We start from the raw sequence: 20,555 nt of genomic DNA on the forward strand, positions 1-20,555 counted from the left end.
ATTAATAATTTCTCTTAAAATGATTGATTATGATTATATAATTGATAAAATGATAGAATTTATATTTTAATATTATAACATAACAAATTTCAAAATTAATGAAAATGTTTACATATAATTTTTGAAAATTAAGAACTTGTTAAAATCTTTTAAACAGACTTGTTAGAACTTTTAAAATATATATTTATATTTAAAATGAAAAAATATCAAAAGATATTATGATTAACGTAGTTCAAAGATTCTATATATTATTAGTCTTAATAAAATATATTTAATAAAAATTAAAAGATGGTCCAAATTATAAAACAATACATGAAAGAATTCATTACTTCTACTTTAATAGATAATATAGACTATAATTAGAAATTTGAAGAAAATAATATACAATTTTTTTATAATAAAATCTTAACTAATATTAATTTATAATAATATTAGAGTACTAATCACGAAATTAATCAATGATTCATTTTATAATAATATTTAAAATATTTAATATGATTTTGTAGATTTTTTTTTCTCAAGATATTTTTATAATTAGAAAATAAGACAATTTTATAGGTGAGTTGTTATATATGTCAATTATTTAAGATGTGATATCTTAATGATGTCATTATGCTAATTATAATTAAATGAAATATAATTTTCTAGAGAAGGTCTATTTTAAAAAAAAAATCACACATAAAAAGAAATTGTGACTTTTGTTTTAATATAATAGATTGTATGTAAATTTATAATTAAATATCACATATTTCTAAATAATTTAATAAAGAAGTTAGTTAATTTTTTCATAGATAATTTAGATAATTATAAAAATGATCATCTTTTATAGATAAATTTGAAAAGAAATATCAGGTTTATAGTAAAATTAGAAATTTTCAAAATAACATTATCCACAACACATTTATATTAACTTAAATCTTGATTATAAACAATAACTAGATTTTAACCCGCACGTTCGTGCGGATATTTTTTTCATTTTATAAATACATTAGATATTATTATAAATGTTTTAAATATAAATTTTTTATTTTAGTATTATATATTATGTAACTCTATAATATTATTGTTTATATTTTTTATTCAGCATTATTCATATATAGTGATTTTAATGCATTTTACTTTTTTATTAATGTTTATTTCTTACTAATATATTTTTGAGTTAGATACAATAAAATAACAATATGAAATAATTAAATAGAAAACCTCCTTCAAAATATGTTTTTCTTTAATTTTATACATTTTGTTATAATACATTTTTTAAAATTTTAAAATTTATATTATAGAAAATAAATATGTTCAAGATAATTTATATTTGCATGGTCTGTTTAAAAATATACTTTAACATATATTAATTTATTATTTTACAGAATTTAAGTAAGAAAATTTTGTTTAAATATTACAGTCCTATTATTTTAGTAAATTTTATACATAGTAGCATCTATCATATTATTTTACTTAATTTTAATGTATTAAGATATTTTTTGGATGCTATGATATTTAGTTTTTTTTTTTAATTATATTTTCAAAATATTCGATTGCTTTAATTTTTACAATATATATAGTTTGTTTTTTTCTATGGTGCATTTCAAAAAGTTATTCTTTATTATCTGTGATTTAATATTTTGTAAAATTTGAAATATTATCATTTTGAGTTTGAATATTTATTTTTAAAATTTATATTTTGTCAAGTAAACTTTGAAAAATTACAGTACTATATTTGAGTTTGGAAGATTACATTTTGAATTTGTTTTTGTTACTACATTAATACATTGTTTTATAATAAAAAAATATTTAAATTTTTGGTGATATTTTCTAAATTTTCTCAACAGATTTTGTTATAATTAAGAAAAAATTATAATTAAAATTTCTTCTGAACTACTAAAATTTCATAGTTTTCTAATAACATTCTAATAACATTCTAATAACATATTTTTAAATAGTATATGAATTAATGGTTATTATATAATATTATATCTTTTTATATAAACATTTTAAAAAATATATTGTCAAGAGTTTCAAAATAAATAAAAGATAATATATAGTTGTAGATATAAAAGTTTAACATATCTTAATAAATTTATTTTTGTACAAAAATATTATATAGTTTACGAATTTTAACTCATTTTAATGATGAGTGATGATTTATTTAAATGAAACAATTAAAAAATAAAATTTGTTAATATACCTATTTAATATAATTTTATCATATTTAGTTCTTATATAACTTCTATTTTTATATAATACAGAATCTAATTATATAATTTATTTTTCTTTTTTTTATAATAAAATTTTAGTTAACATTAATTTATACCAATATTATATTATTAATTACAAAATTAATCAATATCTTATTTTATAAAAATATTTAAATTTTAAGTAATATTTTGTTAGATTTTTTCTCAGCAGATTTTGTTATAATTTAAAAATAAAATTCAAATTTATTGTTGGTTTATTATTAATGTAAATAATCAAAGAGTAATTGGCGTAGATGCACCGAGAAACCTATGTAATTTGCCATATAACCTTGTTTCTTTTTAATATTTTTAGTGACTATAATACCCTTATCTCTATCTCTCTCTCATCTCCTTTTATGTGTTCTAATCTCTTTATCTTTCGTACAAATTCTTCAAATCATCTTCTAATTCAACAAAAATCTTTATTTTTTTATTCTGATTCTTTTGACACCCATAATGCTAATCTTATTATCTCATCCCAATTCCAATATTTCCAATTTCGAATCACAATCAACTTTTAGATAATATATATGTTATCAGGTATTTTATTACTTATCTGCTATTATTTAGATTTTAATGGATTCTTAATCGATACATGAAGTGTTAGCTGTTACAAATAGATTTAAGCTATTTAATAGATAACTAATTAATTGTTAATAGTTTCATTAACTGATATATGATTTGTTAGTCGATACATTTGTTTGATACATAGATTGTTAGATGATACTGAAATTATTAGCGGATATGTTAGTTGGTATGTAGATTGTTACCTGCTATGTAAATATTTAGCTGATAGATCTAGAGTTACTTGTTTTCGACAAAGCATAAGGGCATTTTCGTCTGCACAGTGTCAAAAGGTTACTCCTTTTTGGGTTATCCATAATTATGGGTATTTAGCAAATTTAGACCTTAATTAGGGATATTCTACACATTGTCTCATAATCAAATATGTCATCTTAACTATTTCTTTAGAAGGTCCTATTATGACTTGCTAATGGTAGATAAAAATAAAACCCTAAATTAATAGATTAGATATGAAAAGAGATATCACAGACCAATAAAAGACTTGACAAACTTGTCCAGTTCGGTCAGGTAGGACACACATCTTAATGACACGTCATGCTTAACTACTATGACATATGTCAGATTTTGCCACGTCATATGTCCCGTTCACTCGATTTTTTGTTGTCACCGTCGTTCTCGTGCAAGCCACAAATTCTTTTATTTTATTTTTTAGCTCTCTCATTTAAATTCTGGTCATGCAAAAGCCGCGTATACATGTGACAGATTGAAACATAAATACTGTATTCCAGTTCCAATCTAAGACAAAATAAAACAAAGTTCGTTAACTACAACCAGTGGCTACTACACTTACGTATATATTAGTTTACTTCATATTCCAATGTCAAATAAAAATGTACAGTTATTGTATAAGATCATAAGAATTGCATATATTTGCTTAGAACTAGTTTGTATACATCTTACACAGAGCATATGTTTTATGAACCTTGTAAGTGATAGCGAGTTTTTGGTGTTGATAAGTTCATAACAAATTAGTTTTATAAATGTTGTTGACTTGATGCAGAATACTTCTCTATTTAATTTACTAAATAATTATGAAAATTAACTCATGAATATCTCATCAAAGCAGATTAAATGAATAGATCACCTAGTTCTAGTGGCCATCCCATCCCTACATACTCGACAATGAACTTAAATAATATTAATGATTGTATCTCGTAGCTTCTTGACCAATCAAAATCGTTGTTTAAAGTATATGAAAGCCAATAATCTCTTTGTCTGTTCGACGTAAAAATAAATAAGATTGTTTTACAAAAAAAAAAAAAGATGCTTTAGGAATAATGCAACTTATAATATAAAATGCATGGCCCCTAATCGTTTACTTATATTACGTTATTATCAAGCAATGAATTTCAGATCATGCAACTTATACATATCCCCACATTCAATCATCATCATACATATTATACATATAACTATTTTTCAAAATAATAATAATAATAATAATAATAAATAATATTGCGAACCAAACAAATATGATGGAATAGAAAGCTAAGAGCATTTGACCAAAAAAGGGAAAGAAAGCCAAGAGTACTTCCATCTGTCAGGAAATCCAATGGTAATTCTTAACAAAATTATATTAGTATCTTACCTAATTATATTGTTAAAAACACTTGTAAGATAGGTATCTAATTTTTTTATAAAAAATCTAAATTGAAACTTACCCCTTCATCTTTCTTTAATATTTTATTTTTCTAATATTTATAAAAAAAACTAAACGGAAAAATTACCCTTTCATCTTTCTTTAATATTTTATTTTTCTAATATTTTTTATTACTGGAGAACGACATTCATCTAACCAAAAAAAATGCTCAAAAAACCATAAATTTCTTACTATTTGCTTAGAATGATAAAAATCTGAATAGCAATTGAATAAAATGATAAAAAAAAAAATTGTGTCTTCAACAAAATGATTGTTGTGCCCTGTTTGATGATTTCAACCATTTTTTTGTCTTCAACAAAATGATTATTATTCACTGTTTGATGATTTCACCCTTTTCGTAAATACTATTAAAATTTGGTTTTTTTTCTTAGTATCATCCGTTTGAGCGGTATAATTAAATATAAATTTTATTTAAAATATCATCTTTGAATCTTTCAAAATGAATTTCTAAAAACTATTTATTTAAAATCTAAAACTATTTAATTAAATTTACTATTTAAAATGGATAAAAATGTTTTTTGCATAATATAATCTCAGGAAATATCAAAAATATATTTTAATATTATTGAAAATTTTAAACTATCTTGTTGTTAAAATACTTGATGGATACTTATGCAGAGAGTCTCTAGTTTTCTTACAAAATATTTGAGTAAAAATTGATATTTCCTTTTTTCCTTTTTTGAGTTTAAATACTTTTGTGTAAACAACTAAAAAATACTTTTTAAAAAATACCAGTAACTATATTTTTATATAATACAAGTATTGCAGAAGTGTATAATTTTTTCGTATTATGCTTCTACAGAAAATACTGTTTTTATACATTTCTAAATTTTCTGCCATATTAACGTGTGATTTTTTTTTTTTAATTTCTATATGATTCTTTATATGTTCAGCACATCTCTGATCAATGTCAATTTTATACATTTATTAATCATTATCTATTTATGGTGAAATGACATCATAAGTCAACTGATCGATGAGTTTGTTCATAAACACAGTCCCCAAAACTTGTAATTATACCCTAAAACGAAGAGTAGACTAGTCTTAACAAAGAGCTGTCATCCTGCCAACTTTCATACACAGCCTGTCATTGCGCCCACTGGTCGTTCAAACTTCAAAGTTCAATAACAAAAACACTATCACAAAAAGACAGAATCCTACGTGGCACGTCCTTTTTATATATACACACACACAAACTCATTACCCATCATCAACTCCAACGATTCCTTTTCACCGGATACCAAGTCGAGTCAGTCTATCTACCAAAATGGGTATATGTAGCTCGTACGAGTCGACACAAGTGGCGACGGCGAAGCTTATCTTGCAAGACGGGAGGATGATGGAGTTCACGACTCCAGTCAAAGTTGGTTACGCTCTACAAAAGAATCCAACGTGTTTCATTTGTAACTCAGATGATATGGATTTCGACGACGTCGTATCTGCCATTAGCGCCAACGAGGAGCTTCAGCTTGGACATATTTACTTTGCTTTACCTCTCAGCTCGCTCCATCAGTCTCTAAAAGCGGAGGAGATGGCTTCATTGGCTGTTAAAGCTAGCTCTGCTCTTATGAGAAGTCATTCTTGTGGCCGAGATAAATGTCGGTGTCGCCGGAAATGTGTATCTCCAGTTATCTTCTCTTCCCGCAGAGCGGCGGCGGTTGGATCCGACGGCCAGACGAGAAACGGGAAAAGACGCGGCTGTAGTGGTGGTAGTGGGAGAAGGAAGTATGCGGCAAAGTTGAGTATGATAGAAGAGTGAAGGGTAGTTTGGGGATTTAGTTATTGTTGTAGGGTTAGTTTTGTAAATATGTTGTTGTTAAGGGGGATGCAGGTTGCATTTTAAAACGTGGGAAATGTGATTGTACTTGGTTTACTATCATATCATTGGATGATTTTTTCCCAAATTTCAGACCAGATAAAAAAAACATCTGATTTACCAAAGTTACGATTGTATCTTTGTCTTTTACTTCAAACAAGATCAAGTGCGGTAAGGTTTTAAATGCAATGCGATACAAAACATTTATCGATTATCATGTTACCGATAAGCTTGTTATTGATTTGAAATATATTATATACAATATTATCCAAGAGATAATATATGTCGATGATTTCAAAATAATTATGTTCTGAGTGATAAGAAGATAAACAAAAGACATTCTCATATTACAATATCATATGATCATCTATTACTTTTCACCACCATACAATCACAATCTCATGACTTAAATAGGGGTTTTAACACTTTGTCAATTTTGTTCTAGAAGGGTTCATTCTAAACAATGTAAAGTTTAACTGCAAAGTGCATACTAGATAATAAAATCTAAAATTAACTATAAAAGTTAATTTTGTTTCAGTAGTAACATAACAAACAAACAATGAGTGCTACCTTATATATACAAGAGCATTTCTATTGGTTAGATGCTTAGATATGTTCTGAAATAAAATATCAGTATTTTTAATAAGTTTATTATATATAAAGATGTTGACTGAAACTAAAACTACACCAACCAATAGATAAATGTTTTATGATTTTCTCATATGAAATTTATTTTTATTTTTGTTATTTTTCTTAATTATTATTTTTTCATTAAATTTTGATCAGTGCTTTTAAAAGTGTTTTTTATTCACAAAGAATATTTAATAGATTTGATAGATTTTATATAATTTATCGATTTTTAATTTTTGTATGATTTTATTTGAATAATTATACATTATTTATTTTCTTAGGGATTAATTTTTGGATTTTGAGAAGAATTATAGTTATTGTTCTACAACAAAAATTAAATTTAAATATTTACAAATTAGATGAAAATATTTTATCAGAGTTACCATTCTCTAGTTTTATTCTCTGTTCAAAAACGCGGCCGCGTTACCGATTTTGCGGCCGCCTACACGCTCTACGGATGATGAACGTGGCGATTATGCTTGATTCGGTTGTATTGTACAGTAACACGCGGAATTTCCAACTAGAGCGTAGAATAAGAAAACACGGACGTCGAATTGATAAAACCCAGCTTTGTCCAAATCATGTAAACACTAGAAAAAGCTCATATTTTGTTAATTTTGGAGTGGAAACACGTGATTAGTATTTGTTTTACAATGCAAATGCTAAATCTATTTGATTATATGATGAAGTCGTCAAAACCTCGAGTGGAAACAATGGCGGCCGCAAACAGAAAAAAAAAATAGGTCTGGGGAGAAGACGAACACAAAATTACGATTTTACCCTTACTAAATAAATGCGTAAATGTAACATAACAGTATACAGTGGGCGTCGAACCCTGTCTAGGTCGAAATTTCCAATGCACACTTACCAATTACGCTATAGAGAATCATTGTACACTTATAAACGTATAAATATAAGACCTTTACAAGATAACTTTTTTTATTGATCTGATTTAAAAATGATCAAACTTTCACTTCTTCAATTTACAATGCATCAAAAACTACTTTGGCTACGTAAATTCTCTGTACAATTGTGAAACCATATTATATAACGACTGCATCTTAAAATGTTAATTTTATGTATAAAAATATGGTATTATATGTATAAAAATAAAAAAAATTCTGCCCCGCGTACTCTCCGATTATTTTCCGCTTTTTCAATAAATCGCTAGGCCCGGGTGTGCCGCACGCGTAGCGCCTAGCGAGTTTTCGAACAAGGGTTTTATTACATGTGTAGAAGTTTATACTAGCGATCTTAAATGAAATGAATCGAAATTTTTAATTTGTAATGTTAAATATATTTATTTTTAAGATTTGTGAAGATTAATTGTTGATAAAGTGGCAAAATTTTATTTACAGTTCAGCTATTGACGACTAATTTGTACTATAATGTATTATAATTTAAAAATTATAATATTTTATTTTGAAAAAATAATCATTCTAAATTTGATATATACTGTGTTTATTTATAATATTTTAGTTATTTTGATAAAATAATCATTGTAAATTTGACATGTATTGTGTTTATTTATAATATTTTAGTTTCATGGAATATCATATATTCAAATAGAAGTTTATTTGTATTTTTAATATTCAATATTCAAACTAAAATTTTTATAAATATAAATAAAAAATAATCTGTGTATTTAAGCTATTTGAAATTAGTTTGAGTTGGTTTTTAACAATTTAAAATTAAACGTATTAATATATATTTTAACATGTATCACGTTAGTAACTTTTTATAATATAAATGAGTTATTTTTTTATAAAGCCATTTTTATATTATTTTTAGTAATTTAATAGGATAAATAACTAATAATTTTAAGTGATATAATCGATAATATTTGATATATCAAGTAATATTAAATTTTAAAATAGTATTTTTTGTTTTAGCAGTACAGATAAATGACTTATCTATATTATTTATATGGAATACTTAAATGACAATACTCAAATAAGTCATCTTCGGCCGGTCTCCCAATTCAAAGTTTAGTGTCTACATTTTCGCGGTTGTAATAGTGAAACAAAACATCACATAGACTCAGTAATTTGACTTAAAGTGACCATACACGCTAGGGGTTAAGTCTTAGACGCATCACCCGATTAGGTAGTATCTGATGCATTATGACAAAGTCAATATCTCGGGATTGCGATATCTGATATATTTTGGGTTACAGGCTTACAGCTATTGATGAATTAGATAGACTACATCACGCACTTCATTTCTTGATTTTGGGTTGGTGTCGTTTTCATTGGTTTTATAGAAATCTAAACCAGATAAAATCACCATTAATTTTTTCGGTTTGATGTAATTGAATTTGATTCGGTTTGAATTTTAATTGTTTTAAAAGAATTAGAAAGACGAATTATTATTAAGAATGGTGTGTCAGTATTATGATAGGATCTTAACTGATGTAACCATTAAACCTATTCCTGGTTAGCGACAATTAATCGCAGTTTAAAAAAAAAAACTAATTGATTTTAAGTTGTTTGGTTGTTAGATTACGATTTTTTTGTCTACTTGTATGTAGGTATGTGAACTGCACTATCAAATGCTGGAAATAATAAAGGAAAAAACAAAAGGGAGTGGGACTGTGAGGGTAATAAGTTTGGACAAGACTTTAATGAGACGGCACGTGCGGTGTGCCTAACCATCAGGGCCTACTTTTAAAGCCCACTTCTTCGTTTGTATTTTTGTATATGATGGATTTTTTTTTTGTTCACCGATATGATGGAATTTAAAATCAATTAATTTTATATACGTATATTATATGTTTCTATATGTTAGATTATCACACTAATTTAAAGAGTAGTGTAGACACTTTTTATAGATGGACCACTTTAAAGCGTATTATTTAAAGAGAAAGTGCATTTTATAAAGCTATCAACCATTTTATATGTAAATAGACCCAAGCAATGTGAAAAGGAAGAAAAGAAAAAGCAAGAGAATTTTTAGCAGAAAAACAAAAAAAACGAAAAGAAAAAGAGTTTATGTTCATAAAGCTATCAACCAACTTTTTATTGAAGGTTTGTGTATATATCCCACAACTAAAAAAGTTTTGAGTTTGTTTATTTTTCATTCTTATATTAAGAATGTTGAAGTTTTCCAAATGTTTTTAAAAGAAATTTTGTCCAACTTTTTTTTCAAATTACATAGATTAATGGGAAGGAGTTGGTTAAGATTAGTTAGCTATTTGGGTGGAAGTGTAAAAGATAGGATGAAGTGATCAGTGAGTAGTTTTCAACGAGAAAAAGTAAGGGATATTGGCCAGAGTACCCTATGAAATAAAGTATAATTAGGTATTTAACTAAAAAAATATCTTCTACTATTATTACAATATATACTATATTACCTTTATTTGCCGGTTGATAAGTGTATAAATTTCTTCTTCTTCTTCAGTTACCTGCCACCGTTTTTACTTTCAATCCACCATCACTTTTTGTAAAAAAAAATTTGAATCATTTGAGTCTCTAATTATCACGATAGTTATTGTAATCATTTTTTAAAATTATTAGAATCTGTAATCTTCAATTTCATATTTTTGTCGTCGCATCTTTCAAAACAACTCCATCTCTTTGATATCAGTCACCATCTCTTCCGCCGTAACCACCACCACTAGTATGTACTGTAAGTTTTCGGTTGTACTATGTTATTTGAACAATATGTACTGCTATTTCGTTGTTACTATTCTATTTTAATAATGTTTCATATTATGTATTATGTGCATTTTTAATATTTGGATAATGTGCATTTTTAATATTTGGATAAAGGTTTATATTCTTTTTAAGGTTCAGTGATTAGTGTTTTAGGTTTAGTTTATGGAAGTTTTGAGTTAACATTAGGGTAAACATTATTTCCTTCTTTTTAATCATAGATATTTCAAAATTTGAATAATATGTACTATGCTATTTCGTTTGTTGCTATTTTATTTTAGATTAAAATTTAGATTTTTTTTTATGGTTTAGTGATTAGTGTTTTGAATTTAGTTTATAGAAGATTTGAGTTGACGTTGGGGTAAACATTACCTCCTTCCCAAGCATCAACAGACATGAATATGGGCTCTATGCCATTTAAATACCTCTGTGTTCCCCTGAACTCAAGGAAGCCGAATCAAATGAGCAATAATTTATGTATATATCATCTTGTTTAATATCTAACCAGAATATGAACAACCAACCCATATATAAACATTTATAATAATAAATTATAAATATTATCTATTACAAATTTAAAAATACATTGCCGATATAATAACAAATTATAAATATTGTCTATTACAAATTAAAAAATCCATTGTCATTCAAAATCTAGTTTATTTTAAATATCAACTATTTTGTAAAAATTTATTTTGAACTCGGATGTATAAAAAGAGTAATTTGGATATTATTTAATAAGTGATTAGGAGATTATAATTCAAGTAAAAGGTGTTATGGATTATTTTAGCAATTTCCTATTAAAAAAATCCCTTTATTATTAATTGAGGAGCATTGATAAAAAATAACCTTGGCCTCATGTGTTTATTACATGAGTGTCATTTCCTAAGTGTCATCACCACATTCACTATCACCTCATTTGTAAAAAAGCCCTTTATCAACTAGAATAATTACAAACAAGTACCACTGGTCATAACATTATACTATAAGATTTTTGGATTTCAAAAAAATGATCGGATTATGTATGTGGTCAGTCTGTTACGCTTGATTACATTCGGATTTAAAAAAAAAAAACGGGGATTTAAATAAGACAACATATTAACTCCTTCCAAAGAGAGATTTTATGATTTGTTCAAAAATTTGGAAGTGGTTCTTTTAAATAAGGTAACAAAATATACGAATGTAAACTCGAATGATTTGAATGAAAATTTGGAAGTGGTTCTTTTAAATAAGGGAACTTTATGATTTGCTTGAATTGGTTATTTTAACCTGTACGAAAACAAAATTTGGACGTGGTTCTTTTATAATTTACTCGCATGCAAACAAATATACAATTTAATTTTAAAGTCCATCGCATATAAATTTATATTAACATACTAAAATTCTTAGCTATATTCCGTACTTTTTTACATATATTTTTTACTATGATTTTAACTGACATTATGTCTACATATTAAAAGTTATAATACTTTTAAAATCTCTTCGCTTCGCGCATGGAGCGGATTATCACCTAGTAGGTTGGTTATTTCAAGTGATAATTAAATGAAATAATGTATGGGTGAGCAAGTTACTCAAGGTCTTAAGAGAAAAAAAAATAAGGGAATTAATTTACTCTTAATTTACTATGTACACAGAAGAGAATTGATTTAATAATGTACACATACCTATTCTTTTAAAGAAATAGATTCATCTAACCAAATAGTTCTCTGGCTAAACACGAAACTATGAGGAGTCCATTCAACAATGCTCTTTTGAGATCTCAGAGCAAAGTTTCTTTACTCTTTTCTTTATTGTCTCTGGGAGACATTCTTGAATCATCTCCACCAATGCCGCTTGACTCAACCCTGAATCTTTCCTAAAAGACTCGATGATCTTTGGTAAGACTAGCTTCTGGTCTTTCTTTACACCAAACGTTGCGCGACTGTACTCCTCTTTTGCGGTTTCTATCTCTTGGTATATTCCCTTGTGCGTATAAACACGAATCTACAGCCAAAGAAGACACATTCAAGATCTCTTAACTTTTCACAGAAGTATAGAGATTTCTCTACTTACGGCCGGATCAGAATGGTTGCCTGAACAAAGAGCAAAGTATAGGAGAGAGGCTCGGAATGGTCGAGGGAATATCCTTGATGCTCATCTCCGGTTCTGAACTTTCTTGGAAAGAGTAATAACTTCACCCACTACAAATAAAAAGAAAGAAAACTTAAGAACATAATATTGTAGTTGTGAGATACTCAAGAAGCGAGTCTTACCTGGCCAGGACGAGGCATCCTGATGCGTGGAATATAACTCTGTACTGCTTCTACACTTACCATGCGACCTCCTATGTTGTAGGCTGGCTGGAAAATATATACATACATAAAAATGGCATTTAAATTATCTTCTTGAAGCAAACCAAATCAAACCAAGAAAAGTGTTGATAGGTATTACCTTGGTGAGCAGTAAGAACCGTTTCCCATTATTCTGTGGAACCCCATTTACTAAAAACGTCTGCTGTGGTGAAAAAAAACTAGTATAAGTACAACGAAGACATAGGGTTAGATCAAAGGACTACAGAGGAGAAACACCACGTACGTGCATGACAAAGTGGGTTATGTATGTTAATCCAGAACGCTAGTTTCTCTTGGTGAGACAGCTTTCTTGGATCAACACTTTCCAGTTTCTTGATGAGCAAGTTGTATAAGAATACAAAAACCAATGAATACTATCACCATTTTAAATAAACTGAGTGAAATTTCTTATATAAAAACTGTGACCTGAAGTTTCGATTCATAAAGTCAAGGTCTCGTCCTCCTTTCCTATGGTTTTGATGAATGTGTGACACTTCAATCATTGAGCTATAAGGTCCGCTTAATTTGAACTGATCATCGAAGTTTTTCATGAAGCTTAGACTCCACGTATCATACTCGCTTGGGGATGAGAAACCGTTGTGAGGGTCGGAGTATATAGCTGATGCACACTTTATCATTTCCTCTGATAACTTGTTTGGTGCCATGACTATGTGATCTGATATCTTAGTTCCCATGGAACTTTGGTTGAGCGAAGATTGGCAACGTCTCACACATGGATCAGAGTTATGAAGATACAAGAACCAGAAAAGAAAGTTGTTGTTGGTTTTTAACTCACGCGCTTAAAGCGTTGAGAAGCAGAAAGAGAATGGTCAATGCTATTATCCTCTTCAATCTCTTTCTTTTCAGGAACAGTCCAGCTAAAAGGTAAAGTTATCAAAGATTCCAAGAACCAATCAAAAACAGTCCAAAGATTCAGGGCTAAATCTTTTTTGGTCTTAAACTTAAACACTTCAACAGATACACAAACTTTGACTACCCAAATAGAAAATTGAAACAGAGCTAAAGAAGTAACCTCATGGAACGATTGTGTCTGTTACTCTGCATTTTCTTGTCATCAAATCCCATCTCACTAAGCAGATATATGCAAAATACATGTGTATAATATACCATTTGCAACCATACAACTGTATGTGTATAGGAGTTTGACAACTGTATCAGATGGAACAAAGTCAAATCCATTTCTGATCATCAGATGCAACTAATGGTGTTGTCAGAATGGAAAACATGGAAGCATTACGTTACAAAATGGTTCTCGTCGCAGTGTTGCAGAAACAACAGAACAGCAGAATGGTAGTAAAAGCATCTTCAACTCAGATGTCCATGCGAGCCGTAAAAGACCAAAACTAGAGATTAGACGTGGAGAAACAGGAAACGCATCACAGATGGAATCTGATACTGAAAATACCCATGTGATGAATGGTTTGGTCCTATGGGATGGCATTGTTGTTGAAGAAAAAGAGTCTAATGAATTGTCTCAAGGACAAGACAGAAACATAAACGAATCGGTTATGAAGAAACCATTTGGTTTTGGAAATAAGAGTCAGCAATGCATAGCTTTCATTGAATCCAAAGGGAGACAGTGTGAGGTGGACCAATGAAGGTGATATCTATTGCTTTTGAAAGCTCATGTGGAGGAGAGACATCACGTGCAGATTGCAGAGAAGTGCATGCTTCTTCAGTGTATTCCTTGTGGCAGAAACTTTGGAGATAAAGAACAGTTGCTAACACATGTGCAAGCTGTGCATCCTTCTGAGTGCAGCAGATTGACTAGTGGTGAGTCTATCAAAACCCTGAAGCAGGGACTTCACATAAGTATGTTTGCAAGTTCTGTGGATTGAAATTCAATTTATTACCTGACCTTGGTCGTCACCATCAGGCAGAAACACATGGAACCAAGTTCTGTTAGGCTTAGCCGTCCTGATAAATTCAAGAAAAGCCTTGGAGCAGTCTCATATAGGATTAGAAACATGAAGCGGAGGAAGCAAGATTCTAAACCACCACCATCTCCTCCTAGTGACAAAATTTTGATGCTCACTGTTCTGTGGTTTCTAAAATATTGTTGTCAAAGATTCAGAAAGCGAAACAACTCCTAGTAACCATGACATCTTGTCTGCGGCTCGCTCAGCTTGCTGTAGGCTAAGTTCGGTTTTTGCCAAGGAGGTATTCTCGCTTTGTCCTAATATGAAAAAACAAGATTGTCTCTCTCTCTCTCTCTCTCTCTCTCTCTCTCTCTCTCTCTCTCTCTCTGTTGTGACATTTGTTTTTTATTTGTCCCATGCAGAAGGTGCAACACAGGTGTGTCTGTCCTGGCTCAGTATGCTCGCCTCTAACTTGTGATCATGTATACCTTTTCGGTAACGATTTTGAGGAAGCTAGAGACGTATATGGAAAGTCCATGAGGTGTAGATTCCCATATGATGACAAAGAACGTATCATCTTGACATCTTGGAGGTAACTTTAAGAGTCTTGTTAATGTCACTCAACTACATGTGATTTGTTTGTGGAAATGTTTTACAGGAGGTTTATCCTGTTTATGAATGCAATGAACTCTGCGGATGCTCTAGGACATGTTACAATCGAGTTTTACAGAATGGAATCCGCACTAAACTTGAAGTTTTTAGAACAGAAAGCAAGGTGTGAGACATCATCCTTTTTAGTTGTGTCTATCTATCTGTCTTTGCTTCAGGCTCCAGTATACATGACTGATCAAATCCCACAGGGATGGGGAGTACGAGCTTGTGAACATATACTGCGTGGTACATCCGTCTGTGAATACATCGGAGAAGTTCTTGATCAGCAAGAAGCAGACAAGAGACGAATCCAGTACATAGCCTTTTTTTAATCTTTTCACCAAGAAAATGAACATTCATGCCATTGTAGAGCTACAAATTGCAGAGGTCATTTTTGTTAGTTTTTGGCTTTTTAAAGTCAATTCCTTGCAGATTTGTTTCAATCTTTTACTTTCTCTTTCTCATTGAATCTTATTAGACAGCTTTGTTTCTTTTTCATGTTCATTTGCATGTTGCGATCGACCAAATATTGTTCGTTTTTCTGTTACAGATTGAAGAAAATTCAAATTTTATGTTGGTGAAAATTTCTTGCGATATAAATTAACAAGTTGCAAAATGAATAAAACATACATAACCAACAAGAAAAGGAGTCAAATCTTGATTTCTCCATTCTGTATAGTGAAGAACCAAAAGGGAAGTCCATAGCCAAAGATTACAGTTGCAGCCATCCCTGAAAATCAACAATAACAGAGTCAAGTTTTGAAATGTGTTTTGACTTTTCTCAAACCAGAGACTGAACCATGTTCTTGTTCTTACCAAAGTCAACGGACTTCTCTTTCCGTTTTGAACAAGAAGCTTGTAGTTGCAGAACCATAGAAGCTATCACCAAACCACTTCCGATCTTCTCTCTCACAACTCTATGAGTGAGATCCAAAGACAAGATTCCAACTCTCTCTGTTATGACATCCTCCGTAATGACTTTAACCAACAAGAACAAACCCAAGCTAAGAGCTGTACTCGTCATCTGTCTAATTCTTCTTGATTTATTACATATTCTTCTGGAGTTGATCAGATTAACTGCAGAAGCTAGTGCGTACAGAGGAAACCAAAGATACCAATCTGCATGAAACACACAACTTGTGAAGTTTAACATGATCTTGAGAGAAAGAGAGAAGAAGAGACAAAGTGAATTACCAGAATCATTAAGCTGTACAGATGCAGAATAAGCAAATAAAAACGCCATTAAAAGAGAAGAAACCATAAAAAGATTTCTTGGTTTTTTTTCCATATCTTTCCTTCACGTTTGGGATCTTCAAACTCTAGTACTAGTTATGGAGATCAAAACCAGGTAGCTTATGGAAATCGATCGCAGGGATGATAAACCGGATCAATAACCGACAAGATTCCAAACTCTAGTTCTTTGGCATCTTCCGGTTATTAACAATAACCGCTGACATGAGAGCATCTCCAAGACGTCTTTAAGCCATTTCCAAAAATGTTTTATTTCTTTTTCTATTTTTGCTCAACTTCACATTAATTTTGGTACAAAGCTTTAACCTCAACATAGATTATATTACAGGTACTATAATGTTATCTAGTATCACTATGAATCACTAAATTAGATTCAAGTCTACTTAATCTCCATCATTGTATTTTCAACTACATTTAGATGAATTCACTCCACGATTCAGATGAATCATCCCTTAATCCTCCTAAATTCGACTTCAAGTACATGCACGACGAAACTAAGTCTATTTCAAAAATCTATTATGTGACCAAACTATTAGTAACCAAAGGATCTGTTTGATGTGCTTGTACTAATAGTATTAACGTCGGAGGCGCATATCCAGAATAGACCCAATACCACCGGCCTTCAATGTCTTGACCTTCAAACACTAACCGAACAGAGAGTCCGGATTGAAAAATCCGGCTTCAACAGCTAACCCCAGCCGGTTCAGCAGTCCAGACCAAGAATCTACATAACCTAAGAAAAATTGTTTTGGGGTTTCGTTTGGGTTTTCTTTACGGTTTTGGTTTTGGATAATGTATTTAATATGAAAGTATAGTGTTTCAAAATGTACTTCGGTAAATATTTCGGGAAATTTGTCCAGTGTCAGAAACTTGACAAACTAGATATGGAGTATATCAGGAAATTAGTTTAAGTGTTGGGAATCATGTTCCAAAACCGAAACACACAATGAAACTTGTAATAAACTAGAATTGATTTTCCGAATTATTTACAAAAACCCATAAACGAAACCCGGAGACCTCTTCCTGACGCCGAACTGATCTTGTTTTCTCTCACTCTCGTCGGATCTACTATTCTTCCTCGCCGAAGCCAACTTTCTTCCTTGCCAAAGGTGCTCTTCTTCCTCGTTCTCACAACCTCTGTGGATCAACTCTCTCTCATTGAGCCATAGCCTCATCGGATCTACTCACTCTCTCACCTACTCAGAGCCTTGTCGTATCTCCTCTCCAGCTATCTTTCCTCGCCTCGCCGGAGAAAGCCCACACAGGAACGCCCGCGGCAAGCCACCACCACAAGTGTTTAGGTGTTTCGTAGTTTAGGGTTTGATTTAATGTAGTTTAGCGTTTGGTATACGGTAAGTAGATTTGGTTTGGTAGTTTAGGGCTTCGTTTAGGGTTTGGTAGTTTAATGTTTTGTTGAGGGTTTGGTAGATTAGGGCTTCTTTTATGGTTTGTTAGTTTAGGGTTTTGTTTAGAGTTTGGTAGGTTAGGGTTTGGTAGTTTAGGGGTTGTTTAGGATTTTTTTAGTACATGGTTTAATTAGTTTAATTAAAATTCTTAAATTAATTAAAAATTATTAGATTAATTATACTACTGGTTTGGTTTATGTTTAGTTTACAATGTATTCAAAATATTGTAATTTTTTTTTTAAAAAAAATTGTTGTTGCATATGTTGGGAATGAATGACTATTTGTTCTTAGTAATTTAGGCGCTTCTTCTAGTTCCGGAGTAGATTTATTCCCAGTATTTGATAAAAAAAAAGTTCCCTTGTAAATTCCTAGAAATTTTGCTAGAAAATTGTGAGGGAACAATCCAGATCCGTTGCTCATATCCAATAGATTTTCTAAGAAATTGTGAAAGTGTATATTAAACAACTAGAAAAAATGCGGAAGCCCTTTTGGTCTAGTGGTTTGACTAATGGTTCATTAGTGCTTCTACATCAAGAGATCTGCAACAAGGCGTAAGGGGTACCGTTAAGCACATATCCCATACGGCAGCTCAGGTGATGCAGTCAGTCGTGAATTCTCTTAAGACCGGTTGAAATGTCGACTGTAGAATTATATGTAATATTTTTTATAATTTGTAATAACATTATTATCTAGCGTTAAAAAAAAACAATTAGTAAATTCGCTAAGTATTTTCGAGAAAAATATATCCCTTGCAAAATTTTTGAAGAGAATATTGACTAAAATCATTTTGCAAGGGAACATTGTCCCAAGCAAATCCCTTGCAAAGTTTTTCCCTTGCACATCAACCTTTTTTTTGTAGTGTCAAGGTTTTTCACGACTACAGTTGTGTCTCTCACAAGAATCCTCGTTCACCAAAACTCTAAACACTGAGCCAAGCTTGATCTCTCTGTTTCATATAACCTAATCTTTGGGAGGTTCTGTCTTGTATACCTTAGAATTTTTTCTTATTATCGAGATACTTATTCATTTTTTGGATGCCACGTCACTTTATGAAATGGTAAATTTTCTTACACAAGTAAACTAAACTCTCACTTAACGACTGCATGTTACTTCACATTAGCTCCAATCAGTGGTGGGCTCAGAATTCATTTTAATCTAGGTCAAAGTACACTTCAAACCAAAAATGCTGAAAAATCTTCAATGTTTCTATCAGCATTTTCAAATTTATCATATTTAAGGGGTGTTATTTTACACCATATTTGTCTTAGTGGGCCCGCCTCTGGCTCCAATCTTCTTGAGTTAAATTATTATTACACCTGATTCTGCATATTAATTGTTTATGTTGATTCTATATACGCTAGAGGAGGAGATATGCCGTGTTGGGTAAATAACGAGAACCAAATAAGTTAGCGTTCTGGATCTAAATAAAAGGATGAATTAGAGCATCCCTATCCCCATCAGTGAACTTGGGAGGCTCGATTTTCAAGATAGTTTTATTGATTTTTTTTTAATCCTTTTCGTTTGACTTCAAAAAAAAAACAAAAATAAGCGGATTAATCGTAGGCTGCAACGTGTCGTAGGACCTGCGAAATAGTAGTGATACCGCCTCTTACGGAGAGACTGCAGGATATAGGTTCACAAAAGACAGCTTATTATATTTTTTTTTTCTTAGAACTTGTGTGAATTTAGAGTTAAAACTTCCAATGGGCATGCTCTTATAAACTAGCAAGTGACGCTAGGGAGGCCACAAGCAATAAGAGACATGGCCGACTCTGAGCACAACCTAATGAAACATTAGCTTTGGTTCTTAAACATTTTAGAAATTATATGTCTCTAAATAAAACTACGAAATAGGTCTCTAAATTATGAAAACAAAAAAATATTAAAATTCTTAAGCAATGTTTATAATCCTCAAAATTAATTCCAGATCCGACCATGGTAAAAGATCAAAACATGAAAGATCTTTGCTTAACTAAAGAAAGAAAAACAATATAATCAAACCACTGTTTCATGATAATACTTCACATCTTACCATTTACATTATAAATACAAAAAAAAACAGTTTAATGGTAAACGAATATGGGTAAAAGATACTCCAAAATGTATACTAAACAGTATAATCCCAAAAACATCATTTTTAGTTTTTGTTTTTTGTTTTTTTTTTCTGAAATAACGTGTTAATTCTTAGGTTCATATTTTTGTCAGGATTTTCTTGGATGAATTTGTAACAGGCAAGGTTGAGAGTCACATGTCAATTTTAGGCTTCAAATAGTGACCATCGTCGCGTCTCGCCTTGCAGTTAACAGTAACAAAAATCTCTAAACATGCTATATATTTATATATTTTTATAACTGTTAGAACCGCACCGCAATGGAACTGCTTATCCCGCACCGTTTAAACCGTAGTCACCATTCAGAGCCTTAATAGCAACAAATATTATCCATTCGACCAATGCTACT

The 20,555-nt window shown here is 30.3% G+C and overlaps 3 protein-coding genes and 1 pseudogene across 3 annotated transcripts; 2 read left to right on the forward strand and 2 right to left on the reverse strand.

Moving 5' to 3' along the window:
• Window positions 1–5,533: 5,533 nt before the first annotated feature.
• On the forward strand, window positions 5,534–6,428 carry LOC106365162. Its single transcript, XM_013804611.3, has one exon. The coding sequence runs from the start codon at window positions 5,747–5,749 to the stop codon at window positions 6,236–6,238; it is 492 nt and encodes a 163-aa protein (XP_013660065.1). The 5' UTR covers window positions 5,534–5,746; the 3' UTR covers window positions 6,239–6,428.
• Window positions 6,429–12,315: 5,887 nt separating this feature from the next.
• Window positions 12,316–13,573, reverse strand: LOC106363695. Its single transcript, XM_013803395.1, has 5 exons — window positions 13,335–13,573; window positions 13,009–13,087; window positions 12,831–12,917; window positions 12,651–12,758; window positions 12,316–12,561 (listed from the first exon to the last, which is right to left on the reverse strand). Exons 1-5 carry the CDS (start codon window positions 13,571–13,573, stop codon window positions 12,316–12,318), a joined length of 759 nt encoding a protein of 252 aa, XP_013658849.1.
• Window positions 13,574–13,641: 68 nt separating this feature from the next.
• On the forward strand, window positions 13,642–15,771 carry LOC125599873 (annotated as a pseudogene).
• Window positions 15,772–15,943: 172 nt separating this feature from the next.
• Window positions 15,944–19,454, reverse strand: LOC125599877. The gene is made up of 3 exons (XM_048772911.1): window positions 16,634–19,454; window positions 16,256–16,558; window positions 15,944–16,169 (listed from the first exon to the last, which is right to left on the reverse strand). The coding sequence occupies exons 1-3, from the start codon at window positions 16,725–16,727 to the stop codon at window positions 16,090–16,092; spliced, it is 477 nt and encodes a 158-aa protein (XP_048628868.1). The 5' UTR covers window positions 16,728–19,454; the 3' UTR covers window positions 15,944–16,089.
• Between the last annotated feature and the right edge of the window lie 1,101 nt (window positions 19,455–20,555).

Source organism: Brassica napus, unplaced genomic scaffold, assembly GCF_020379485.1.
Source record: "Brassica napus cultivar Da-Ae unplaced genomic scaffold, Da-Ae ScsIHWf_2045;HRSCAF=2695, whole genome shotgun sequence".
Taxonomy (NCBI): Eukaryota; Viridiplantae; Streptophyta; class Magnoliopsida; order Brassicales; family Brassicaceae; genus Brassica; species Brassica napus.